Below are 27,123 nucleotides of genomic sequence, written 5' to 3'. Positions count from 1 at the left end.
ATGCACAGAGGTGTGCACAGGCCGGAACTTGGAGGGGGGGGATCTGTAACTTTTGCCCCTATGGCAACGCCTTTGCCAAAAGTAAAGCCCAAGGTGGTTTGTTTCTGGGCCGTGCCATGTGGCTCATTTATGTATCCCTAGCATTTCAAGTCTCTGGGAAGGAAAGAGGAACTCTGGTCCTCCTCTCCCTTTTGCAGGCTAGGACCTCTAAGGATGCCACAAGCTGCCCCCTGGGCTGTGAACTTTTGACAGAGGCTGTGCATACATACATGTGTGCACTTACTAAATACAAGGTGAAAAAATACCATCAGCAACAAATGAAACGCAAAGAAAACAATTGAAACACGAACATCAAAATGAGATCTTGGCTGGGGGACGCTCAATACTATTCTCGGCTAATTTCACTTTGAAAGCATGACGACTGCACTTTAGAAGTGTTAATTAACCTTGCTTGCTTTTCCCCTCCACAAGCTAAAACAGTAGAACCTTGACGATATGATCATGGTTAATACGAATTTGTGAAATTCCATGTCCAGAGTGCATTGTATGCAGAATTTCGGATGACATGAACACGTGAACAGTTTTGAGCACTGAACACTGCTTGTGCATCACTGACGCTGCTATTGCCAGTCGTACAGAACGCACCGCAGTGAAGGATCACAAGTACCGAGAGTAAGCGCTGGCATGACTCTAAATATAACCAGTCAGCCATATACAGAACTAAACAAGGGCATTTCCCGTGCTTCTGCATACAGATTTTATTCGTTTTGGATAATACGAATATTTTTCCCGACCCCTCGAGATTCACATTATCAGGATTCTACTGTATGTTTGTATTTTAATGTTCACATTTCATTTGTCGCTGATAATGCATGCACTGCTCCTGTATTACCTCATTTTATGTTATGCAAGTTAAATTTCAGGTATCCAAATTTTTTCTTGTGCAATGGAAAGCTTAGTATTCAAAGTGCCCTACCCTGCAATGGTTTCATTAGAAATTCCACAGAGAGGATTTCTATTGACAATTTTTTTATCAGTGGGTGCACTTGCTTTTAAGTATCCCGATGCAGGAAACCTTGATCAGCAAGTGTGATACTGAGTGTGCACATGGCAAAAGTGAGGAACCAGGAATTGATATGGCCCTAACTTCCACGCAATGACTAAATAGTTCTAGCGTAGTGTGGCGTCTGCTTGAATTTCTATGCACAGACATATTTCTTACTGATGACAAGTTTAGCGGACTGTGGATGCCTCTTCAACAAAGAAATGCAAAACACTATGGTAGCTTCCAGTTCCAATAACCTACAAACAATACACTGAGGAGTGTGTAAACCACAATATGTAAAACCCCCTCATGTAAAACCCCTGTCCAAGGGGCATTTGAGGACTAAATAAATAAATATGATGAACACTTCCGAAAGAAAACATTATGCACACGGCAAGTAGGCCATATTTTATCAAGACATGGTCATGTGTTGGGATACACACAGGATGTATGTGCTACTTTTTAGGTTTCACCATGTCTTCATTGCTTCTTTGATTTACTTCATTCCATGAAATGTTGAAGTGATTTTAATAACCACACACTCATCTCTCTATGCGATGCTTTTCTGTTTTCTTTCCTTTATGTCTTCAACTTTTGATTTCTCGATATTTTTTTTTCTAATGATGCGCGTCATTTTTCGCAACCATTGTTTGCATGCATTTCGCGATGTTGCTTGGATTTGTTACTTGCATGTTGCCTGCTGCTCTGCAATGTAGGGGCCGAGAGGCATGTCAAGCCACAATTTTTGGCTTTTCCCCTCGACACTCACAATGTGTGCATGGAAAAATGAAATAAATTTTAAAAAATTTTAAATTAAATTAAAATACCAAGGTTTCACCACAGAATGTCCCTTAGCTTGTTTAATGATATTTTCAATGCCATTTCATTGCTACTGCAGCCCTCATTCAGTCAATATGAGGTGCAACCTTTTCTTTTCATCATAACTTCAAAACTTGGTCAGTTCTCAGTCCCTCTAAGCATTCAGATGCAGATTCTGGGTAGTAAAACTGCGTTAATCCAAATAAAGTACATAACAGCAATAAAGCAACTTAAAACATTTCTCGACTGGCCAAAAAAATAACAAGAACTGCGGCTGCGCAAGTCTGTTTTACCTCTACATCAATACAGCCAGACATGAAGGATTCACCGAACATAGCGACTGCCAACAGCCAGAACATGAAGGCATGTAACAAGAATGTGTTTCCTTTTTGACACTACATAACTGTAAGCACATTTCGAGGTGCCCACGCATTCTGAAGTGGGTAAAAAACTCGTGTAAAGTTTATGGAAGCCCTTTTACCGATCTACTACACTTAGCGTACAGGCTTAAGTGCACATTTAGACTTCAAGCGGAGGTTAACAAACAAATACAAATGAATATAAATTGCACCAAGACATTATATGTAAAGCCAGCTGCGAGATGCACATAAGATCCAATTTTACAAATAGACACAGCAATTTATTGGATGCCTGCATATTACAACACGTGCTTTTCTGTACCACTATACACTATTTTTCTGTACAAAAATCACAGACAGCCTTTTGGGAAAATACACAAATACAATGGTATGCGCTTAATGTACATTTCATCATGCAACCTACTTCACAAAGTATGCTGCAAAAGCTGCAAAGTTGACAAGGGCTTCTACGGTACCCTCGAAGCAGATAACGTCACCCAGACGGTATTCATCACTGATAATCAGTTGCGGCCGCTTGGAAAAGAGGCTGCACTTGGCCGTCACGTCCCTTCTCATGAAGAATCGCCTGATGCAACCCATTTGCTCAAGAATCTTTAATATATCCAGTGTCTGCACGCATGGCTCAATCTGGCGAGAGAAGCCATTCCGGAAGTGGTCCTCAGTCACCCCAGGATGGTCCAAGACATAAGTCAAAACCGTTGACAAGAACTGCAAGAAAACCGGGCGGTTCAGTGTTCCATCAGGCTTACGCCATAACCTCGGTATGTACATGATCTTCTCAAAGCTTTCAATGTTGATATTTTTGGTCATTGCCTCGTAGTAAGTGCGTTTCAAGCAACAGCTGTTGCTGTCTCTTGTCCTCCGTGTGATGGGAGCTCTCCCACCAGCTCTGCTTGCAATGTCCATGCCAACACTAGAAGCACTGGCATCCTGTTTGTCCGCACTTTCGGCGCGAGATGTTGAGGGCCCAGGGCATGAAGAGCTTGGCTCATTTTCTGCAGTATGGCCAGCGGCATCCTCCCTGACTTGGGCAGTCTTCTCTGCTTCACTGTCGGCTGCAGATGAGCCACCTCCTACATCAGGTACGTCTTGTGCTTCCACCTTCCTCGCCTTGGCCCTCAGCACGTGCTCCTGTTCACCAAGGGCTGAGGTGTAGGCCCGCATATCTTTTGGGATCTTGAAAGAGCGGATGACCCAAGGCTTGCAGTGCTGGATTGCGACGTAGCGGATGCAGGTCACTCCAACCTGCAGGATCATTTCTTTGCTGACCAGGAAATTAAGGTGGAAGTCCAGAGTGGCGCTGTCCATGACCGAATGAAAAGTGGTGCTCAGATCAGCGTAGGGAGCTCCGAGCTGTTCCCTCCTGAGAATAAAGTAGTAGATTTCAGCCCCAACCTGAGCATCTTCGGGAGTTCGCCCCTCCAGCCTGTACATGCTGGAAAGCTCTTCGGCTGTCCAGGAAGCGTCACAGATGTCTACGCTGTGACAGGTACGCTGCTGGTGGACAATCCTGTCATACAGTGGATGGCGGATCTTCAGAGAGTATGACTTGTCCGTGGGCTCTTCAACAGTCCAGCCTGTAACAAGGTCCTCATCGACGAGCGAGTAATCAATTTTGCATGACTTGATGACAACGTAGTCCTGCGGACGCATGTAGTCGTACTGGAGCGCCTTTGTCATGTCCTGCCTTAACATGTACAGGAACGAGCGAGACGTCTTGGCGTTGCAGCCTGCCGTGTCAAAGTTGAGGACCTTCGCCCTGTCGCTAAGTGTGGCTTTTTCTCCAAGGGAGCTGTCAGCATGGGCAGCAGACACTTTTCGCGGCAGCGCACTGTTAGCGATGCTGCTGTCAAAATCGACAATCGCCTGCGGCACTTCCATGTTGAACGTGAGCTTGTTCATGAGTTGCAGGGTGATCAGCAGTGGAGCATATGCCGGCTCCATGCTGTTTTCGAATATACATGCCTCACCATTCCGGCGCTTGGCCAAAAGCTCTAGCAGAAGCTTTCCCATTGCTGTCACATGCACTGGAGAGAAGCGTCGTGTCATTTCAAACTTAAACTTTTGGGACAACCAAAATGGCAGCATAGGCAGGTTGAGAGAAATGAACAGCTTCTTTGCACTGGGGAGCTTTCTGGAGATGACGCCATTGTGTCTCAGTCGAGCGGTCACAGAACGAACAAGCTTGTCAGGGTACTGCTCGTAAATTTTGTACAGTATCAGTGCCCAGCTAGTCTTGCCGTCATCGGCTGCAAGCGATGCCAGAATAACCATTGCCACAGAGATAAAGTGGATGTCGACTATGTTGTGAGGCTCTGAATAGGACCAGGTCTCTGGATCCACCCGACCACTTACAATGATGTCATAGCGGTTCTTCAGCTCCTCCAGGGTGTCAGGAAGGGTGATGGCTTGATGCCGCTCTTCTGAACTCTTGCTGAACTTTGTCATCAAGTGATCCAGGACAGTTCTAAACATCGATTCCCACTGCTTTTCATCCGATTTTACTGGTTTGGGCCCGTGGAACATTTCTACAAGCTTCTGGTCTTGCAGTGCTTCACACAGGAAGACTGAGGCATTTGCCTTTGTGGCTGGATTGAGTAGCATGAACCGAAGCCGCCTCTGGCACGCTCGGGAGGTCTTGTCTTTGCTCAGAGAAGGAAAGCGCTCATTTAGGATGTCTCTGATAACAGTGAATGGCACCACCATCTTGTCTAAATGCCGGTCCAAGAACCAAGAGCAAACTTTGCACATAAGAAGCACTATGTCTTCTTGAGACGTCCACGAAACCCGCATGGTCTTCATCTCCTTCAACGCAGCCTTGTCCTTGTCGTCGTAGTATGGCCTGCGAACTCCAGAACGTTTTCTAGGCTTGATGACTCTCATGACGCTCTCACAATCTTTGTGAGGTGTGCTCTTATTCTTGGCTTGCTGCTGCCGCGCTGCTTTGTCAGCCCCTTTCACAACAGGCACAGCCAGTGGTGCACTGTTTGGGTCTCTTGGGTAGTACACAGACATGCGAGAAATTGTGTGTGCTCTTCGGCTCTGCTTTGGCAGAACCCCAATTCCGGTGCCCTTGGAAGCTCTGTCCAAATAGCCAAGAATCTTCTGAAGAGGCTTTGCATTTTTCGGGGTTCCCTTCTCACTTTGTGCGACAGACATGCGTGGCTTTCCAGGAACCAGAGACGGATGGACCCAGTTTCTTTTGAGATGCGCAAACAGTGCTGAATCAAAGCCAGCTGCACCAAGTTGATCTCCAGGCACAAGGGCATCATCTTGCTCTTCTCCAAACTCTCTGTTCCTACAAGCTTCGATCATGGCTGGCTTCTTGTACAGATTCTGCAGCTCAATAACTTGCCCTTGCAGAGACTGTGCTGTTCCGAGTGGAGTACACAAACAAATGTTTTCCACTTCCAGCCAGAACTGGTTGACGTCTTGCTCCGTCTCGAGAAAATAATGCCTCATTGGATAGTCAATGTCTGTTGAAATTTGGTGGTAGCCAGGACGAGAGGCGGTTGTGTCCTTGATACGCAAGTTCCGGTGGAGGTACAGGAAAACCTGGTCTTTCTCCTTCAACCGCTGTGGCCCGAAAGTGAGCATCCCCACAAACGACAACCTCTTCACCGTCTCGTGGATTGAGTAGATGTACCTCCTGGCAAACAGTAGTGCGTTCCTCAGCTTCGCAGGCAAGTTCCTAATAAGGTAGTGGGATCTGACTTTGTCGTTCAAGTATTCTTCAAGTCCTTCAATCTTGTGCCTGATTGAGCTTGCAATCTTGACAAAGAGAGAGAGCGGAAGGGAGAGCAGCAGGTCCCCAAATAAGACCCATCCCTCAGGAGTGCTCGGACTCTTGGACAAAGGAGGAATGAACATCTTCCAACTGATCTCCTTCTGGTACCGCACGGGAGCTGAAGGGTCATCAGTTGACGGCTTCTGTGGAACACCGTCGTAAGTGTACAGCAGGTAGTGCATGAAGACGTAGCAGAGGTGCATCTTGCGGAACTTAGGCTGTGATCCATAGTAGCGTCCCATAGATGGGTCGTAGACCATTTTCGAGCAATCACTTTCAGTCACGGGGTTGCTACTGCTGCTGCTGCTCTCCGGCTTCTTGGGTTCCCTCGGGGTGGAAAAATACTTGAACTTTGCTTGTTCTACGGTCATCTTGACAATGTCATCTTCCATAGTGATTGTTGGGAGGCTAATGAGCTTCAGCTCCTTAACCCTGTCTTCCAGCCTCATGACGATCCGGAACGACTTCAAATACCCACCCTTACACAGCTTGTAAAGCAGCCGCTCGAGGGAAACTTTGTCCAGCTTTGTTGTTGAGCCTTCGGCTACTTCTGCCTTTTGCAATGCTTTTAGAAGCTTTGTATGGTCGGAGACCAGCTTCTCAGATGTGACAAATTCAAGGATCCTATTTGCTCTCACGAGCATCTTGTACGAGGGAAGTATGCGCTGCAGAGGTTTCCTGCTTGTGAATTCTGAAGAGGATGGGAAGGTGATTGGCGAGGACGGGTTCACCTTGCGAAACCAACAGTCTGAATATGTCTCAACAGTGACTGTTGGTTGCTCAAGACTAGAAGTTACCCCACTCTCATCAGGTGACAAAGCGGCTGGGGTTGAACCAGTTGCAATGTCATGGGCCTTTTTTGACTTCTTTTTCTTTGATTTTTCAGTCACGGCTGCTTCCTTCGCATCACCTTTGTCTCCAGATTCTACTGAACCTTTCAGTACCACTGATTCTTTCAATTCCACTGATTCTTTCAATTCCACTGGTTCCGCTGTTGCAGCTGGTTCGGCAGTTTCACCCTGGTCTGCTGAATTTGCTGGACTGGCCAGTGTAGCGGTTTTCTTTTGCCTCTTAGCAGCTGGAGCCTCTGCCCTTGGTTGCTCCAGCATTCGCTTCTTTTCAGCTGCAAACCTCTTGTGCACATCGGATTTTGTGGCAAACTCCGGGCAAAAGTACCTGATCACGCGCTGTTTACCAACATCTTCCTTGTACGGTACCACAAGCTTTTGAGTTATCAACCCTTTCAGAAGGTTCCGGATTTCCAGACGGGTTGCTATCATGGCTGCAGTCAGTTCACGCGCTGTCATCCCGGTGGTACCGGAGTTGTACAGCTCCATGAAAGCCTGATCCAAACGCGGCCGGTCATACAAATACTTTTTGGGATGGAAGAAGAGGCCAGTGCTTTTGTCGGCCAGGTTCGCTTCGGTGTCGTCTTCTGCGTCGTCGTCCTCACAAGGTTTGGCCAGTTGGATTACGCGAACACTGCGCAACTGACTGTTCACTGTGTACCACTCGTTCTGGGGCGAGTCTGGGTAGTAGTCCTTATACAACATAGTATATCGCGACACATATTTGTACGCCGAGGAAGTTAGGAGCTTCTTGGCCACCGAGGGGCGCAGGCCCAACTCGCTGAAAAGCTTGGTGGACACTTCGCGCTTGTTTGGCTTGGTCTCCAACAAGGCACAAAGTTCCCTGGTGAGGACCTGACTCTTGGTCTTCACCTCGACAAAGAAACGCGGCAGGTGGAGAAGAAAGCCGCTCCTGGCTCCACTGTTCTCGCACTTGAGGACGAAATCTTGCTTCGTAATCAGGTTTCGCTGCACCAACTGCTTGCGCACGATAAACATGCTCGCGTGGGTCATGTTGAACACGCGCAGGTCCTGCTTGCCCTGGGTCGTCTGGCCGAGGTGGCGAGCGCGGCCGATGCGCTCCAGGATGCAGTACTTGATGTCGGTCATGTCCATGTCTTTGCTCGAGTTGCAGGGGCCGATGATCGCCCGCTCGCGCGTTAACTGGTCGGCTACAATAACAAGCCTGTTCCCCCACGTGGACACTACTTCGTCCAGTTTCGGGCACCTCTGTCGGATATTGTCGCTCACGTCCTCGCGCGTGTCGAACGTCGCGCAGGAACCGCGCATCCCGTTTTTGTTCACCATTTTGATGGGGTACGTGTCAGGAGGAAGCTCGGCCGGTTCGACAACATAGCCCGTGCTAGCATCGACGTACTGATACCGGTCGTAGATGACGAGGTCCATGCGAGGCTCCTCGAGGATGTAGAAGCGAAGCCGAGGCTCTGGGATGAGGTTTCGCCAAATGAAGGCCTTCGAGTTGTCGTCCAGGGAGAGCGAGAAATTAGGCCGCCGCTGCAGCCGCACCCACAGCGCCTGTAGCGTGATGCCATCGAGGCCTTCCAACGCTATCTCGTCGATACAGCTCGAGTAGAAGTCGTTTTCAGCGGCCATCGCTAGCTTTTTTTCTAAAGCTAGACTAGGCCAAAAATGTCAAACGCGCACCACGCCATCAGCAAAACTTTGTCGACGGTCAACGCGCAGGCAGATCTGCGGGAAAACCACCATCCATCGCAGCGTTCAAGTGTTTCAAGGCATACCTGGGTACAGTGGCTCCAGCTACTTTAACCTCGGCATACATCGGATTTCATTGGATTATAGTACAATCTTCGGATCGTACTACTTCGATGACATCGTTCAAGCCGTATGCTTATTTAGTAAACTTATATTTACAATACGAAAATAAAATTATCTCAATAAGGTCTAAAAAATAGCGGCAGCAAAAGCTAATAACATTGAAATAGATGCAAGGGCAACATCGCCTTGCTTTGGCCCGGATTGGAATCGATCTTGGGTAGCCAGCGGACTAGCGGCTAGTGGGCTGTGGTGCGCTGGGGGTAATGGTGGTAGTTGTTATGCCAGTGGTGTGAAATTGGATCGAATCTGCGAGAAAAACACCGGCAGGATTGGAGCTCCCGAAGAAGCAATGTAAGCGCTGAAACTATATGACCGCGACTACTCTGTTTTATTGCGTATTTTCATGTTGCGTTTCTTGTTGCGTGCGTTGAATCTCTTAGCGTCACTAAACCGCGCGGTGCGCGTTTTGTGAGACTCCTTGCTGTTTCTATTTACTTTTAGCTGCGTGGTTACTAGTCTTCATTGTATAACGTACTTAATAGTATTTGGAGTAGTCACCGCAGTAATTTATGTCTGGGCGATACCTCTTTAACCCGTGCAAACCGTTTGATTTGCCTACTAACGCCGTCGCATATCGAGTTGGACCAGTGTCAACTGTTTACCTGTTTTTAAGTTTTGTCAGGTATTATTATCTACATCTGTCCTCGTCTAGCAGTCGCAGCTGTGAGTCTTTCATTCAGTCGTAGAGCTGCTGCTAACTGCACTTCTTATCTCTTTCATCTCGCTTTGTCGGACCTGAAGTGTGACTGCATAGTTTGTCACGCTAGCTGCGTTCGTGTTTTTACGGTGCCGAGTGCAGTTCATTGCACACCTGTTATCTGCACACCTGCGTCGCCTGTGGTTGCCACTGCAAAGCAGGGAACCTACTTTGAAGTCTTTAACGCGACAGCGTTAAGGACTCGTGCCGCAGAACAGCCGGTGTCGTCGGCGTCTTTGGCCGTGAGCGAAAAATGGCGCATCTCGGTGGACACCTGAACCGCACCGTAAGGGAAAGGATTATAACGCGACAGCGTTAAGGATTGATTGATTGATGGATTGCTTGATTGATCGATGATCGATTGATTGTTTGATTGATTAATAGACTGATCGATCGATCGATTTTTCCTTCCCTGACGGCGCGATCCGGGTGTCCTGCGAGAAATGTGAGACAGGCGTCCTTATCTTAAATTGTCCAACGGGCCGCACGTCGCGCCGAACGGGCGATGGCGTTCCGTGTACTCCTCGGCATCGCTGCGACACGCTGTCGCGTCTCACTCTTAAAGACGAAGCTTAAGCGTCCTCCAATTTCTTTCAAGAGTCGTGTGTGAGCCGCACCAGTTTGCAAACAGAGCAATGCAGTGACGTCACAGGCACATTTTACGCTAGCTCAAACAGCAACATGGCGCCAGTCTCATGTCCTGTGATAACTAATTTTGGTTTGGTTTACAAGGTTTAGTGTCCAAACCAACACATAGGTCATGTGAGGCACAAAAAAAAAACCTGCAATATAAGTTCTGATATGTAGCTTTAATCCATTATAATACTTAAATCCTGCTGCTTTAAGAACTGGACAACAAACAATGTATCAGCAGTTAAATTGCCATTTTTTTCGGGCCTCACACGACTTAAGCGTGAACTTGACTTTGCAGCCGTCGTTCGGTTGATGAAACTGAAATGGTAACAACTTCAGGAAGAACTTAAATTATAAATTAATTAGCAGTCGTAGGCAGATATCATGTGGTGACTCATGTATTCTAATGTTAAATGTTAATGCATCATTTGAAGGAAGAAAATTCGCAACGAAAAATTTTGTGCATATAGTCTTTTAAGTTCGTTGCAAGTGTCAGTATCTGAGCAGAACTGTCAGTAAAGGTTGTAGTGGCTCTCAGCTTCTCCCTTTTGAAGTTCTTGTTCTTATGCCTTTGTTAAATTGTTTTTATGATGTCACATAAACTGTCTTCATGTCCATGCAGTTTGAGCTTTGAAATTTTCGTCTCTGATTTGTGCCTTCTTTTTAATACTTGGGCAGAAAAAAAAGGATTTTGCTTTGCCAATCACCTTCACAAGAAGTATCATAGGGCTTGAGTTTGCCGAGTCGGCTATGTAGACTGAACGGTGACCCTGTTCATCATCTTTTTCATTCAGATAAAAGATGGGAGTTCCAGCCTTCTTCAGGTGGTTAAGTAGGAAATATCCGTCTATTGTTGCCCACTGCGTTGAGGAAAAGGTAAGTTTTTCATTACTAATATGCTTCTCAAAACCACACTTATAGTTTAGTATTTGGTAAGTTTTTTTTTAAGTGCAGTATGTGTAGAGGTTGGACTTTTCGCTTTAAACCGAAAAACATTGATAAAAGTTGCTGAATTCATTTTTTGAAATTCGGTTATAACCTAAAAAGATCAGTTTTTCTGGGATGCATGTCACAACTAGCAGACTATTCACTGTCAGCTACAGTAGCTCACAGGGGAAAATGATGAAAGCACTGTAACCAGGAATGCAGTGAGACAATGGTATATTTGAAATTTAGTGTCATGATTCGGCGTTTGTGAGTTTTAAGGCATTGATTCGGAAACTCAGACGCTTCGCTGACTTATCACCGGTTTAGAGCCGTCGCAGGATCAAGTAGGTTTTCCCAGTGTGTGTAGCTATGCTGACAACTTCCGAACCGTAACCAATGCCAGAACAAAACTAAGCATAAACGGCGTAAAAGTTCCATGATCTAGCTTCTGCGACGATTAAGCAGCAGTTCCATCGCTGCCTTCAGCACATTAACAATATGATGCTGGTCCATTTATGTTTTTGTCTCATGATCCAATCATTTAACACCGAAATTTTTGCTTTTTATTGTTACCGTGAAACTTCCTTTTGCAAGGATATAACTCTTAATACGAAAATTTGCCTGTTAATTAATGCTAAAAGTCGAAAGTAATTTCTGCGCAACTTATAACCGCTCATGGAAATCATATATTTCACAAAAAAAAAGAAAAATCATGCACAGAAAACGATATTCGCCAAAAAGAAATGAGAGCTGTGTTCCGAAATAAACACTGAAAAAAGTCCGCCCAATTCCCAAAAAATAAAAACCGAGAAGTCCGACCTCTAATTATGTGTGGCATTTGTATAAGAAACTGTTCAGCATCAAAGTCACAGGCTCTCTTAAAGAGCCTTCAGTAAAGCCGTGTCATCTTATTAACGCAACAGGGTTAAGGAGCTCGTGGGCGTCTTTTGCCGCGAGCGAAAAATGGTGCATCTTGGTGGACTCATGAACCGCGCCGTAAGGGAAGGGATTTTAACGCGAAAGCGTTAAGGATTGATTGATTGATTGATTGATTGATTGTTGATTGATTGTTTGTTTGATTGACTGGTTGGTTGATTGATTGATTCCCTTATGGTGGGATGGTGTCAGCGAGACAGGCATCATTTCCTTTCCTTAAAAGCAATTGTCTATTTCATTTTCCTTCCCTTAGGGCCCTGTTGGGGTGTCCACCGAGATTGTGAGACAGGCGTCCTTTCCTTAAATTGTCCAATGGGCAGCCAATCATGTCTCACTCTTAAAGAGGAAGCTTAAGCGTCCTCCAATTTTTTAACAACAGAAAACTGGAACATCAATGAAAAATTAAAGGCAGTTAATAATGGATAGCACCTTGTTGCAAAAAATGTTTTATTCCTGTATGCATTTGATGAGGACATAAAATTGAATGTTTAAAAGCAGCTTAACAAGTTGCAATAATTGTGTGGAAGATTTACCTTCTCTGCTTTTTTTTTAAACTTCAGCCACAGGTCGTTGATGGCGTCAAGATCCCCGTGGACACGACGCAACCAAATCCGAATGATGTCGAATTCGATAACCTGTACTTGGACATGAATGGCATCATTCACCCCTGTTGTCATCCAGAGAACAAGTAGGCTTGCATATTTGTTTTTTTTTCTTGGACCTTTCCAGCCTTGACACAACTGACGAAGTGCTTGGTCAAGCATTTAAAATGCAACGAGTATGCATGAATAACACAGCAGGCAATAATGTGTCCTGTTTCCTGTCCTGTGTGTTTCACATGTTTGAGAGAAGTTTGTGGTCATTATCACTCTGCAGGCTCTCTTGTAGCTATGAGAAGAGAAAAGCGGTGGTGGATGGTTCTTTGTGGAAGTCATTCTGGGCATTGTTGGAAAAGAGTATAAATTTCAGCTTAGAACGAGATCCTGGGTGTCGTCCGCCTGTCTATATGCAACTGATATACCTATAGACTCAATATTGGTGTGGTGCAGCAAGTCCTTGTACTGGTTATGGTTTCTTATCACTAAAACATACATTGCATTAAAGGCTTCTTAAGCTGAATGAAGTTTAAGCTCTGAATGATCCGATCACCTTGAGGCTTGCTTAGGTAAATTAGTGTTTTATGGGAGGTACTACTGGTTCATCAGTGACCAAGCTCTTGCTTCTGGAAAGTCGTGTCTTTCAAGGGCCTAGTCTCTCACAATACGAAACCTCTTGGTCACTTTTGGTACTTTTGTATTGTTACTCTCGGTACTGTGTCTTAGGAATAAATCTCAAACCTTGTACTCTGCTACAGCTTGTTTCTCTATTTATGGCGTGTGTGCGTAGGATTGTTAATTCTTCCCACTTTTTTACAGACCAGCTCCCAAAAATGAAGATGAAATGATGGTTGCCATCTTCGAATACATAGACCGCATCTTCAGCGTGGTTCGTCCCAGGCGACTGCTCTATATGGCTATTGATGGAGTGGTGAGTCATGATGTTTACTTAATTGATTAGTGCTCATGAATCTTGTTGAAAGGGCACCATTGGCTACCAGTGGCACTAAAAGCTACTTTAGCTGTCTAAGACCATGACAGACGTAAATGGCAAAGTAATGGCGGTGGTGTTTTTAGGTGACAACCTTTCAGCACTTGGCACAGTGTCTCACTTTAATAAAAAGTACTGCCTTATTTCTGTTTCTTGCCATGTTTCCTATGACTGCAGCATGTGTACTTATATTCGACTGCACATGTTAAGCCCGCATCCTGTCCCCAAAGCAGCATCGTAATCCTTCCTTAGATGTGTCAAATGGGGGAAGGTTGGCAGCAATAACTTGTCAGTCTTGCTTTTGGGGCTGACATGGAGGTGTAATTGGCAACAGAGAGTGTGAGGCTATTTGGTTCACTTAGTTTATCAATCCATACCTGGAGGTAGGATAGCAATACGATGGCAAATTTAATGCTAACTGAAACTGTACAGCATACTTATGCCACACCTGGCTGGTACCCACATGCACAATGTGGTGGCCCTGGTAACAATTGTTTCAGACTGCAGTTTCTTTCGTGACTGCAGTGTCACAGTGCTCCTTGCTTGGCCTCCTAGCCGCATTATTTCGTCAACATTGGCGTCCAATTGTGCAGGCTCCGCGAGCCAAGATGAACCAGCAACGTTCACGGCGTTTTCGGGCCTCCAAGGAGTCGGCGGAGAAGGTGGAAGAGATGAGCCGCATTCGCGCGGATTTGCGGGACCGTGGTGTGCCACTGCCACCTGAGAAGGACAAGAGTGAACACTTCGACAGCAACTGCATCACACCGGTGAGCAGTCACTGTGGCTGCAGCCCACAGTGCACATGAGCTCATTGTCCCTCATAGCCATTGCCGCTCTGAAACCGGTTTTTGAGGTAAAAACATGCCATTTTTAACGTGATAGCATTAGAATTGTCACCAAAACGCCGCTGATGTCTGGTGTCACAAAATTTGCTGATTGGTCGAGAGAGGTCACGTGATCTTGTGACGCGGTCACCACCTGCCCTGATGGTCCACCCTGATTGGTCGAGAGAGGTCATGTGACCTTGTGACACCAGTGCAGCCTACCCACTGTGACAGGTGGCAGTTAAATTAATGATTGGTCGAAAGAGGTCATGTGACCTTGTGATGTCACACAACTTGCGATTTCGATGCCATGTGACATACACAAATGTGTGCAGTATTACAGCATAGTGGATACCTGCTACTGCAACTTGCAGTCTGAATATGGCGGTTGATGGACCGACAATTCCAATAAACTGACGCGCGAACACACACAAAAGTTGCAACAGAAGCTGCGACAAATGAGAAATCTAATGCTGTCGCGTTCCATTCTTGAAGCGACTTAGGCGTCCCTATAGCTTTTGCCTCTCATTCCTCTTGGGTCGAGAGGGAGGTAGTAACTGGATTGATGCTGTGAAGGGTCTGTGACTCCGATCTCTGTAAGCTTATGACGCAGCAGCTTAATGTGCCCCCGGTTCACAAACCACAGATTTGGATGCAGAACCTAACATTTTCATTTCACGGAATAAATTGTTTTCTGCTTTCAGCATCTGTTAATAATTTAGTGTGCCTTGCCATTAACAAAAGTTATTGATGCAAAGCTGATTTTTTTTTTTTTCTGTTTTGAAGTAACGCTGAAGGGAAGCAATGGGAGAAGCAGTAGGTTACCCTAGGCTATTGATTAGCCTTCGAGGTTTATACCAGTGTTTTTTCTTTTTTTGTGATGCAAAATAGCCCTATTGCTTAAAAAAAATGGCAGGTGAGGTCCTTGATTTTTCGTTTCATTTGCACCCCCTGTATAATGTGGAGAACCTGAGTTATATTTGTGATGTAAAATCTCCTGGGCTGTCGGAAAACATGACAGAGACTTGCCAGGTCGAGAGGAAACAAAACTACTCAACCCAGGGTTTCAGTGAGCCCAATGTTACAGTATGTGTTGGTAGACAGTGCATGCTGCGTCTTTAACCCATATATGCCTAGTGTCCTACATGTAGGAGACCGCTTTTTTGCTCAGTCAACCCTAAAAGTTTACTTTGTTAAGGGTTGTGCCTGCTGGCGTGGGTTCAAAAGGCTCAAATTTTCCTGTACAAGCATTGCGTTGTATGCAGTCGGAAAGAGCTGCTAGTCTTCTCTGGAAGCAGTGTTGCATATGTTACCACATCAACAACATTGTGATTCCTTAAGAAAAGCAAACGAAATTAGTGCGTTGTCATTCGAAATCTATGAATGATGCAAAATCTGACTTCAAAATTGATTTAAAACGTTTCATGGTTTACCACACGCAATAGGTAGTGCATTTGCCTTGTCTCCTGTATTGTTGGATGGCTCAAAAGTTGAAAAAATATTTCTATCAATAAAAGGATGATTCTGAGTTCTGAAGTTCGGACGCAGGAGGGACACTACATAGGAATAGGTACACAAGTGATGATACGAGGAACAATGTCCAACAAAGCGTCAACAAAAAAACTCATCTGGTTCACCCCACAATTGACTAAAATGGCTTTGCAACGTTTCCATAAAAGCAGTAGATTAAAAAAACAATAATGGGGAGAGAATTTCACCCTGAAACTGTGCACGGGAAGAAGCTGTACGAGTTTTCGGGTAAAATAGGTGCTAGTGAATACTGTGTAGTAAATCGAGTTCTTCTGGCTCTGATTGCCTGAAAGGCTGTCTGTATGCTCACGAGTTAGTGCATGCCACATACTGTTCTGAAAAAGTACTTGCAGAATATTTTCTTCTTTTCTTATCCATGGTGGTGCACACAAAGCATATAGTGTCAGAACTGCTGGCAACAGTCAATGCTACTGCCTGTAGATTTCTGGTGCTGCATCTGGTTGCTCTGGTCACGCAGATGTGCATTACTGTTCCAGTAAAACCTCGTTCATTCAACCCCGTTAATTCAGAAATTCTGAAAATTCGGATTGCCGCTGGAGTCCTGCCAAACGCCTATGCAAGTCTACGCTGTTCAAAGTTCGTTTATTTGGATGTCGCGAAGCTTGCATTGGTTAATTTGGACAAGTTCCCAAAAGGGTGCCCTGTCGAGATATGACACGCTTGACAGGCAATCGTCCAAATATTCATCCGTAGGCCTGAATTGCATATTACATTGTCTCCCTCACCCCTCTGATGTGTGCACAAAGGCAGGCATGTGGACGGTTGGCAGGTTCCCGTCCAGGGATGCCGGAAGTATATTTTCAGTGGGGGGGATAGTATTACAATCCAAGTTTGGCTCGAGAGAGAACAATTAACTGCGTGAAAAAAATTGTTTTCCTTATGCAGTGTTTCTTTGATCGCTAGATGGTGCATATTATACAAGCATTAACTAGAAAAAAGTTGCAAAATGAATTTTCAGTGTGCACATATTTATTTAAATTTGACAAATTTACATATTTGGGCATTCGCGCTTGAACAAAACCATAACATAAAACAGTTTAAATACCGCAATACAAGCAAACGCGCTATAGTACATGTATACAGTTACCAGTAATGCACGCAAGCAGCAGACATTTCGGACAGTGCTGCTCTTTCTAGGTGCTTAGGCAGGACCAAAGGTTGCTGCTTGCTCCGCTGTTCTGCTGACAAACTCCCTGATGACGTCGTCTAAACTTAGGAGCGCCGGTTCTTTCTTTGTGTATATGCAAAATCAAAAGCAATAACCTCTTTTGAGTCGTTCGGTTGCGCAAATACGTTTTGATTCTGCGTAGAGCATTAAATGAGCATTCCCCAGAAGCGACAGACGCTGGTGTGGAAAACAGAAGCTGAACATACTTCACTACCTGATCCATCAACTTGCGAATGCTTTGTGATTCCCTTTGTAGGATCTCCAAAATGCCCAGATTTGTGGTAGATTCAGCACCGTTTAGAAGAGTTGATAATAGCATAAACTGCGCTGAGAGTCTGCACAAATCAAAATCAACTGCATGCACTCCCAAAGTCGTCTCTAGTTCATCTGCTGTATACCGACTACCTCCAGCGGCGCTGGTTAAGATGTCTTCTAGTTTTACAAGCTGTTCCATGCCCGGCTGCTCAAAACGCTGTTTTGTTTCACTTATGATTCTGTCGGCAGCAGCGAAATACTCCTTGCGCAGCGCGGCCTTAACGTCAAGTGCAACTGGCTGGACAGGTCTATCTGTTGTCTCATACCTCGCAAAAGGTTTTGTCGGCCTTGACATACGAGGTTCCTTCAGGCCTAGGCGCGCTGCTGTTGTGCTCGTGTGCTGCCACAGCTTCTCAAACGCAGTTTCAGAGCGCAACTGGGAGATCGCCTTGCAGAGAGCCTCTGCTGCCATTTTGGACCTGCGGCGCAATATGTTGAGCTCTGAAGAGCCCTTGCCAATTCCTCACAAGGTCCAAAGAAGGCTATGGAAATGTGGATACCTAACAAGGTTTCAAATTTCTGCAAAAGCCGATCATAACCTCTAAAAATAGCCTTGCTGCTTTCGGTCACTGAACCTGGTGTCTGCAAGAGCTCCTTGAGTGCCTCTTGAATGAACTCTGGCGTAATTCTCAACGAATCTTTGCATCGACTTGACTCTAACGGTCCATCGCGTCGGGCAAAGCGGCAGTGAGTTATTTAGCCTTGATCCACTCTCCACAGCTGACTCGCGTCCTGTAGGAAGTACTCTGTTAGCATAAACACTTTTGCGCTTCTTGGAGTCGAGGACTGCGTTGGAAACGTCCTTAACAGTGGTAAGAGCATCTCCAATTATGTCACAACTCCTGCTAGCCTCTTGATGTACCAGATCTAAACAATGATTACTGCAATGGACATACAATGACCGTGGCTCACAAATCACTAAGTCTTTTTTGCACACCCGAAAAACGGCCGGACATATTCGCCGCCCCATCAAAGCAGTGGCCTCGTACGCAGTGAAAGTCCAGGCCGAGGCGCAAAATCGTCCTTGATGGCCGAGCATAGGGTCTCAGATCTACTGTCAGGCGCGTTACACAGGCCAAGATACTCTTCCCGAACTTCGAGATTCTCGCTCTGCACGTACCGCACGCAAAAGGTGAACTGCTTGTCACCATTTACGTCGGCTGTTCCATCCGCAATGATACCAAAAAATGGACTAGACTTCACGTCCTCTATAATTTCTCATTGCACACTATGGGCCACAATCTCTATAAGCTCATTCTGCACGTCACCGCTCACCCATTTATTCCTCTCAGTCATCCACATCTTAAGGACTGGGACATATCCGACCTCTCGTCGAGCAAATCGAGCAAATTTCCATCACATTTACCTCGTCTTTGAAGAGCTTGACCTGTGCGGCAGAGGTAGCGCTCAGAGCTATGACATGAAGGGCTGCCCTGGCCTCCTCCCGCTGTTTGTTGTATTGCTGCGAAAGGAGACGCAAAACAGGAATGCCTGCCTGGCATGACAAGTTTCGGCTCACCGAGGCCAAGTGAAATTTGCTCTTTTCATGTGACTGGAACTTCTCGATAGCTTTTTTCCAATTGTTAAAACCAACCTTAACAAAATCTGGTTCCATACTTCCAGCACTGTCCCTTCTTTCATCGAAATGTGGATGGCACTCGTGGCACAAGACTACGTCGCTCTTGCTTTCATAAAAAAGCCAAGGAAATCGCAAGAACCAATCACTTTGGCACGATCTACCGCCTCTATTTCTGGGGAACCTGTAGGTTTCGGCTGGAAGTGACCGACAGTCGTACACAGCGCTGACTCGTCCTCCCTCGATCTGTTTCTTGAATTCGTGAAGGCAAGTGAATGCACATTGCTTGTTTCATCAAAGTTGGTTCCTCCTGCTGTTCGACGTGAAGGCCGCGGTGTTGGAGCTTCTGCAAATGAAATCAATGTCGTATGGTCACATTTTGCTTTTCACATCGGGCTCCTTCTCCAATTTTCAGTGAATGGTTTTTAAAACATGCGAAATCAAGTTTCCTCAACATTTTCCCGAATCAATGTATAACGAGGTATTATCATTAGCATAGCAGATAGGCGACTTTCCTTTTGGTTGAAAACGCTGAAAAAGCTTACCCGCTAAGCAGTCTGACGGATGGTAGGGACAGCTCGGAATGATGGGTAGAGTCATCGCCGATTGGTTGAACATCGACGGCATTCGTGCTGTCGGGACTGGCTGGACTGATTTCTGCAGAAGAAGCGCCATCTGGTAGCGACCGGGAGAAGCAAAGGTGCAAAAAGTGTGGTTGAACGGATGCATTGACACAAATGGAAGTTGGGATGAAGTACTAAGAACTGTAAGATATCTTACCTTGAGATTCTCCTCTTCTTAGGCATGTACATGCACTTTGGAGCAGGTATGAAGGAACTGTTTATCTTTTTTTGGGAGCCAGACATTACGTGTAAGGCTGGAATTAATACACTAGCGAATACAAGTGACACGGAAACACCGGTTCAATGCACCGTGCATTCAATGCATTCACGAACACTCAGCGAAAGCATACCACCAATACCACGCTGACATGCTACCCACACGTGCATCTGTCTGGCCCTGTTTGGCGTCTGGCCTGACTCGAGATGGTGACGAGAAGGCGCTCACTACTTGCCGTGTTTACGACTTAAAAACCAAAAAAAAAATTCTTTATGCTTTTATATTTGAATCAAGTTTTTGTTTGCTTATTTTGCGCATTTTTATTTATGCACCTCTGGAAATGGTGGCGATCAACAATGCTGACTTAGCTGACACACATGACTACGTCCCGGAGGGAACGGCATTTTGGGTATAATACCATGGGCACAGCACGAGCCTCCAAAACATACAAATTTTATATGCCAATCTTGGAGGCATGAAAAGAACAGCCATAAACTCAAAAGTTTGTTGGCCATTATGCTGGTTGTTGAATCATATTACTAAAGCGCTTACATAGCTATCCCGCGAAGCCCAGCGTTTGTTTCAATAGTATTTTAGCTCTGTGGTTGCAGTTGGTTGAACTGGTCAGGACTCCGCAAAACATGGGGGGCAAGACACGGCATTAGAGCTTGACTAATCTGTCAAAATTATATCGTAAAAGCACTCACAAATTGTTGAGGAACTAATTGAGCAAACACAAAAGGCTCTTTTTTTATGTAAGGAGTGATGTTAGGCCATGTAAAAAAACGGATGCGAAAGAACCCGTAGTTTCGGTTAGAGTCGCATCAAGCTAAATCAGTCTCCTTCACTGGCTTATGCTAGGCACCATACTTCCGCTACTTCCGCTTATAATCTTTCCCATAGATGGAAGGACGTGACTTTTCCACCAGCGCAACGGCTCTAGTTCATTTTGCGCTAGATACTTTGCGCTTGTCACATGCTGTTCACTGTTCATGTGGTGAAGCCTCCTTATATGCGAAGAACCTCCAGCACTACCGTTTCGGACTCTGAAAGATGCCGCAGTGACCCTTAGCATCGGGGAGTTCTCCTTCCACCGCTCCTGATGGCATGCGTGAACTAAAACATTTGACGGAACTGCGAGAAATTGCTGTTGCCACGCATTTTTCGTCATAAAGGAGGTAACAATTGCCCAGGTTCCTTCTATATAAATTTCGTTTTCGCGCAAATTGGTTTTGGCAGTTTTGGGGGGACCGCTCGATAACATGACATTCGGATAATTCGGACATTTTTTCCACTCCCTTGAAGTCCGATTTAACGAGGTTTTTCTCTATAGGGAATCCGGGACACTGTTGTTAAGGGGTAGAGCAGGTATCAGAGTGTGTTGTCGTTGTCATTGCCCGTACACACTTTTTATGCAGCCAAGTTGTTCCCATTACCGTCAAGTTTTATACCCTGGATGAGCCTTGTGTGATGCTTAATTGTTGAGAATATATGAACTTAACCTGTAGAGGACTAAGGACCAGTCAGAGACACCCTTTTTTTTGGTTTACAGTGTCAGTCACAGGGGCACTGCTTGTAATACGACAGATGTCTCAGTTTTGCTTAGGTACGAGTGGTGCTTACCGGTCAGCATTTGGTGCTTACACTCGCTTCAGCAGCAAATTGATAGAGTCCGTCTCTAATTTCACTTTTCCTCTGTTTACTTCGACCAACGCAGGGAACACCGTTTATGGACCGCTTGGCAAAGTGCCTCCATTACTACATTCATGACCGGCTGAACAACGACCCGGGCTGGAAGAACATTGAAGTGATTCTTTCAGATGCGAACGTTCCTGGCGAGGGGGAGCACAAAATCATGGACTTCATTCGAAGACAGAGAGGTGTGTTTGTGTGCGTTGTACACTTGCCGCCCATTGCAATGAATGATGTGTGTGCTTGGGTGACTTTGGTAATCCTCCTTTCTGTTGCAGCCAATCCAAAGCATGACCCCAACACCCACCATTGCCTCTGTGGAGCTGATGGTAAGTGTGTGTTGCGCATAAACTTGCGTGTCACCTACTTGAACATGCATTTGCTCATTTTCACATAGGGTCGCATGTCAAATGGCTTGGACGCCCATTTCCACATAAGGTCACGTGCCACGCCACTTAGTGCCCATGGAAGCTTCGCTATTTTTGCTGAAAAATGTCCTCACTCTAAAGGGACGTAAAAGGGAAATAACGAAATAAGCGAGACATCACGCTAGACAGACCAGTTATTCCTCGCGAACACTACCAAACCGTACCCCGTACCCCAAACGTGGGTACGGTTGCATCATTTTTATGACGTGTGTTTGTTGCAGCTCTCCAGCCTATCAGAGGTGCCACTTCTGAGCATGAATGCCTTTTGAAAAGTTTGAGTTCTGAACTTCCTCCATACAATGGTAGAGGTGTGCGAATAGTGGTTTTTATGGTTCAGAGTGAATGTGACGCAAATAGTAATTTTCTTCAAATAATTTCAAAGTGAATATATTGAATACTTCTGGCACACAGAAAACATTGAATGGCACAATAAGTATTTTCAAAATCATGTATTTTTCTAATGCACAAGGCTATTTAGTACATGACAAAAAGGGAGAGCTCTTTGAAGCTTTGTCAAACAACTCGTTGAAGCTGGGTCTACTTTCTGCAAAACTTGGCTTGAGTCGATCTAGGGGTGCCGATGCATTTGATGGGTGAGAGACCCATATTTGTGGGACCTCCAACTGCTGCTCATAAATGCGGTTGCGTCTTTGCACAGCTGTTGTTTTGACATGGTTTACGCAAAAAGAGTACAGGCGCTAAAAGATGCAGACAGCACACACACAAGACAGGACTGGCGCCAACTGACAGGACTGGCACCATGAATAAACTTAGTTGACACAAGACAGGACTGGCGCCAACTTCCAACTAAGTTTATTCATGGCGCCAGTCCTGTCAGTTGGCGCCAGTCCTGTCTTGTGTGTGTGCTGTCTCCGTGTTTTAGTGCCTGTACGCTTTTTGCATAAACCATGTCGTGTTACAACCAACTAGCTCAAATCAAAGTCTTGCTGTTGTTTTGAAGCTATGACTCCATGACACCTGCGATGCATACGCACCGCGAGCCCCGCGCCATCCTGCATCAGGCATCTGAAAGGGGCACCCATCTCGATGTTTTTTGTGCTAGCTCTCCTTCCTCCTCACTGCGTCGCCTGGATTAGGGAATTTCACATGTAGAAGAACAGCTGCGGTGGCTGCAGTCAGCTCTAGACTTGTCCTGTGGAAGCGGGGGTGCAGACATTGGCAGGTACAGATCTGGGCTCCGCACTTGCGCCTGCTCCTCGTGCCTGCTGCTGCACGCATGCGCAGACCTACTCTGGCACACGAGCGGGTGCACAGTCACGCAGCGCGTATGCTTGGTAAGTGTCCATGGAGTTGGAGCTTTGGCTGCGCGCATGTCGCAGAGGCGTGTTGAACCGAAACCGTATGATGCAAACTTTCCAGAAACGTTACCCACTTGAGGTGAAAACTTCGGTATTTCGAATACCAAACATTTGGATCGAATTGAATGTCGAATATTTTACTGTTTGTCCGACTACTGAAAAATTATTGAATAATCGCACACCCCTATAGGACGGCTACATGAAAACTGGTTTCACAGAGCCTGAGGTGAGGGAGTGTGTGCTCATATTTGTGCCTTGTTTCTCTCTTCATTGCCTGATTTGAGCTGTTTTAATCATAAGACTCTTCGCATTCTTTGCTATACTCACTGGGCTGCCTTTCTTTTGATGGTAGTCGCCCAATGACGGTGCGCAATAGTGCTGCACAATACAAGGATGGACCATTCGAGGCTGGTGACGAATCTGTGTCACCAGGCAGAATTGCAAGAGTCTGCAAAGGGTGTCACTTCATGTAGGGTGTCACTTCATGTGCTTCACTTCTACTCAGTTTTTGAATGTATCAGTTTGTTTTTGTTTTGGTAAAAATTTCATATTTGCTATCACGTGATGCTGACCTATCTGTCTAGATAGACTTGGTATTTCCCTTTAATGTCCCTTTATTCCGCGAATGTGTATTTCTTCATTCCATGTGATATTATTGGCCATTTCTGGAGAAGCGTCTTACTCATTCAGGGCAGAGCAATTGTTGATGACCTCGCCACAAGCCAAAATAGTTTATGGCTTTATTTAACTTTTCTTATACTCTGTGCTTAGCTTTACTTTGGATTGTTTGACTTTGCCATATTTTTAGTCTTTTTTTTTTTTTGTCAAAGCTACTTGATCTGGCCTCACGTAATCCTAACCATGCGAGGCTCATTCTGTCTTCTTCAATTTTTTTTCCTTTGCTTCCTTAGCTGACCTAATCATGTTGGGACTAGCTACTCATGAACCTAACTTCACCATCATTCGTGAAGAGTTCAAACCCAATCAGCCCAGGCCTTGTGATCTCTGCGGACAACTTGGTAAGCCAACTCAAAACTTTCTCACCTGAACTGTGGGGTCAGTGTATGCTTATCTGTGTGGAATAGTCATCTCAAGTGCTTTATCGTTTATTTCTGTTTTTTTAAGGGCACGAAATGAAGGACTGCCAGGGTCTGGCCAAGGAAAAATCGGGAGAGGTTGGTATTACTGTGGAAGTTTACTAACAGAGTTTAATTATGAAGTAAATAAATGTACATTTGTAGGCGATTTTCATGGAAAGTTTTTTAGTATGAGTGCAAGCCCTAATATTTCACTCTTAAACCTATTAAGTTGGCGCTTTTTATGCATCAAATGCGGATGCCGTTTGTGCATTTTATGACGTAGAACAAGTTAACTTGATTGAGCCGATGATGCCACGCACAACAACACCATTTTATAAATATGCAACGCATGAAAGCCAACTCAACAAGCTTTCAAACGTGTATTTTTGATATTCAGTGTTTCGAACCACTCGACTGATTTACAGAATTTAAGAATATGGCGCCCTTTCAATGTTGAAGGCCCTCAATTTTGGAATATAATCTTGCCCCTTAAGAAAAATGATTAGTTGATTTCAGTTTATTAATCATTAATTATTGAGCTCTATCATGTACACAATCTCAACTTTGCTGTACAGTACACCTTCACACACAGCACTGATGTCGCTCTCATAGTTTTTAAAATAGAAATCTGTAAGCAATAAAAAAATCGTCCTGTATGTTTTAGGATAATGGGCTTCATACCTGAAATCTGCTTGTCAAGGCGGTGATTTCCAGCATTCTGTTTTGTTTGTATTAAGCGTTAAAATTCTTGGCCCAAGATCTTTTCCATCACCTTTCCTTCTTCATTCTCTCAGGTGTACTTGACTTCGCGGAAGGCATGGAAAAAAGTGCCTTGCTCTTTCTTCTTTCTAGTTTGACGAGCTTGAAAAGCCCATCGGAGCAGAAACAGAGTTCATTTTCCTTCGCCTGAACATTTTGCACGAGTACCTGGAACGGGAACTTCGCATGGACAACCTTCCCTTTGAATTCAACATTGAGGTAATGTCATTCTTCGTATATGTTTCTATTTTTTGCAGCACAAACTGCTTCGAGATGCCATTCTCTCATCTTTTGAGTAGTGAACCTCCTAGCAGTAAATCTCCTAGTCTCAGTTTATGAGCCCGTGTAGTAGCGCTGAAAATGTCATGACTTATCTCGTTGAAGCAGCGGTTTACAAAATCGAAAGCTTATTGGTGTGTTGGGCATTTGAGCCACCAGGGAAATGAATAGCAGAAGCTGTGATAGAAGTCTGCCGACAAAATCAGACGTGATGTGCCATGTCCCCTGTTGTTCCAGACGGTGATAAACTAAGCCTGCCTATAGTTTCAGGCATTTCATGTCCTTTTGGTAATGAAATGGCGATCAGTTATTTTTTTTTTCGTCAGTACGAGCTCAGTGAACGAATTCTTATGTTTGTGCGATATCAAATGAATGACCCTCTCATTTCGGGTGTACTTACTTGTTGGTCTTCAGAATTAAAAGTGTGGAGAAACTAAGGTGACATTGGCTTATTCTTTCCTTGAGTATGTTAGAAGCGAGAAATGTGTATCTTTTATGTGGAAACAATGTTCGTGAGTTTGGAAACATATTTCTGGGCTTGTAAATATTCCTCCTATTCAGTTTAGAAGTGTTTAACTTTAGTCAGAGTACTTGTTGCAATGCACCAAGAAACAGAGCTGAAATAAGAAAGCTTGCATCATTGTGCACTGCATGAATTTCAACATCTTCCATTTTAAGCGCAGCCATCTTGCAGCCATAATGTGTTGTGTGCATATTGTGTTTTGCAGAGGGCCATCGACGACTGGGTGTTTATGTGCTTCTTTGTGGGAAACGACTTTCTCCCTCACCTTCCGTCTTTGGAAATCAGGTCAGTTTCTGCCTTTTGTTGCACCTTTTACGGTTTATAGCCCATACCATACCAGCTTGAGGGGAAACCTGGTAATCAAGACTTGGAGGATTGGGTGGAAAGGGTGTTTGATTCCCTCGAAAAGGCCAACTTGTTGGGGAGGTTTCTCAGAGTTAATGCTTTTTATTCAAACATTTTGCATAACTTCTGCTCTTTGTCCCAAACTGTTCCGTATTTGGTAGGGTTGTGCAAGTATTGATATTTTCTAATACTGAAAAAAAAAAAAATTCCGAAAATGGCAAACAGGCAAATACTGTTGCTTTCATTTTTTTTTTTTTTGCAAAATAGTGTATGATCTTAGCAATTTAAATAAAAAAAATCTATACTGACTCAGCACCATATAAAAAGACATGATGTGAATGGAAATGTGTATTACTTTATTCAACAACGTAGCAGTATCCAACCTGTAAAGTGGACATGCAAAATAAAATCTATAAAAGGACACATGACTGGCAACTAAAAATAACATGATGGCTAGTAAAACCTCGTTAATTTGGAATTCTTAGGATTAGAAGAAATGCATGGATTATCCGAAGGTCGGTTTATAAAATGCCCCGTGCTCCCCTTGAAAAAAAAAAAGAAAGGCGCCATTGATAGTGCCAAATTGCAGTGAAGACTTATGAAAAGGCTCCACCGTGCAAGCAACGAAAAGCCTGTGACGAGCGTGCAGTTTCAGTGTGCTGGAAAAACATTGCAGGACATGAGTGAGGGGTACACACATTTGTGCCGGAAGGGTGAGGCTGCTTCTAAAATGGAATAAGAAATGGTCACCGACCCAAGTCTGCATCCGAAAGTGGTGCGGAGCTGGGTTCGGACAACCGGCGATGCGCGGGCTGACACCTGCCATCACTGCAGACGATCAGCGAAGGTCAGGAAAATAGTGGCCAGGCTTTTTTTGGCCTGTCGACGGGGGCATCCTGTGGTCGTCGC

General features: G+C 45.0%; 2 protein-coding genes and 1 pseudogene across 4 annotated transcripts in view; 1 reads left to right on the top strand and 2 right to left on the bottom strand.

The window, feature by feature from the left end:
• Positions 1–1,444: 1,444 nt before the first annotated feature.
• On the bottom strand, positions 1,445–8,682 carry LOC144133072 (general transcription factor 3C polypeptide 1). The gene has a single exon (XM_077665904.1). The coding sequence runs from the start codon at positions 8,491–8,493 to the stop codon at positions 2,644–2,646; it is 5,850 nt and encodes a 1,949-aa protein (XP_077522030.1). The 5' UTR covers positions 8,494–8,682; the 3' UTR covers positions 1,445–2,643.
• A 203-nt stretch (positions 8,683–8,885) lies between these two features.
• LOC144133073 (5'-3' exoribonuclease 2-like) overlaps positions 8,886–27,123 on the top strand; it is an 84,941-nt gene continuing 66,703 nt past the window's right edge. For 2 of the 3 annotated variants that reach the window (XM_077665905.1, XM_077665907.1), the window contains exons 1-11: positions 8,886–9,027; positions 10,861–10,942; positions 12,490–12,617; positions 13,345–13,456; positions 14,110–14,283; positions 21,508–21,670; positions 21,761–21,811; positions 24,141–24,248; positions 24,355–24,404; positions 25,161–25,286; positions 26,075–26,154. In XM_077665905.1, the coding sequence (XP_077522031.1) occupies positions 10,868–10,942; positions 12,490–12,617; positions 13,345–13,456; positions 14,110–14,283; positions 21,508–21,670; positions 21,761–21,811; positions 24,141–24,248; positions 24,355–24,404; positions 25,161–25,286; positions 26,075–26,154 (1,067 nt within the window). In that variant the 5' untranslated portion in view covers positions 8,886–9,027; positions 10,861–10,867. Of the gene's footprint in view, positions 9,028–10,811; positions 10,943–12,489; positions 12,618–13,344; positions 13,457–14,109; positions 14,284–21,507; positions 21,671–21,760; positions 21,812–24,140; positions 24,249–24,354; positions 24,405–25,160; positions 25,287–26,074; positions 26,155–27,123 lie in introns of those variants that run through there. The other variant, XM_077665906.1, reaches the window with a different exon arrangement.
• On the bottom strand, positions 17,033–17,535 carry LOC144133673 (uncharacterized; annotated as a pseudogene).

The sequence above is a fragment of the Amblyomma americanum genome, chromosome 5, assembly GCF_052857255.1.
Source record: "Amblyomma americanum isolate KBUSLIRL-KWMA chromosome 5, ASM5285725v1, whole genome shotgun sequence".
Lineage (NCBI taxonomy): Eukaryota > Metazoa > Arthropoda > Arachnida > Ixodida > Ixodidae > Amblyomma > Amblyomma americanum.
This window is presented reverse-complemented; position numbering and strand designations above follow the sequence as displayed.

Bases quoted from the DNA above. Each gene is read 5' to 3' on its own strand.
- LOC144133072 (XM_077665904.1), bottom strand. From the start codon at position 8,493: ATGGCCGCTGAAAACGACTTCTACTCGAGCTGTATCGACGAGATAGCG.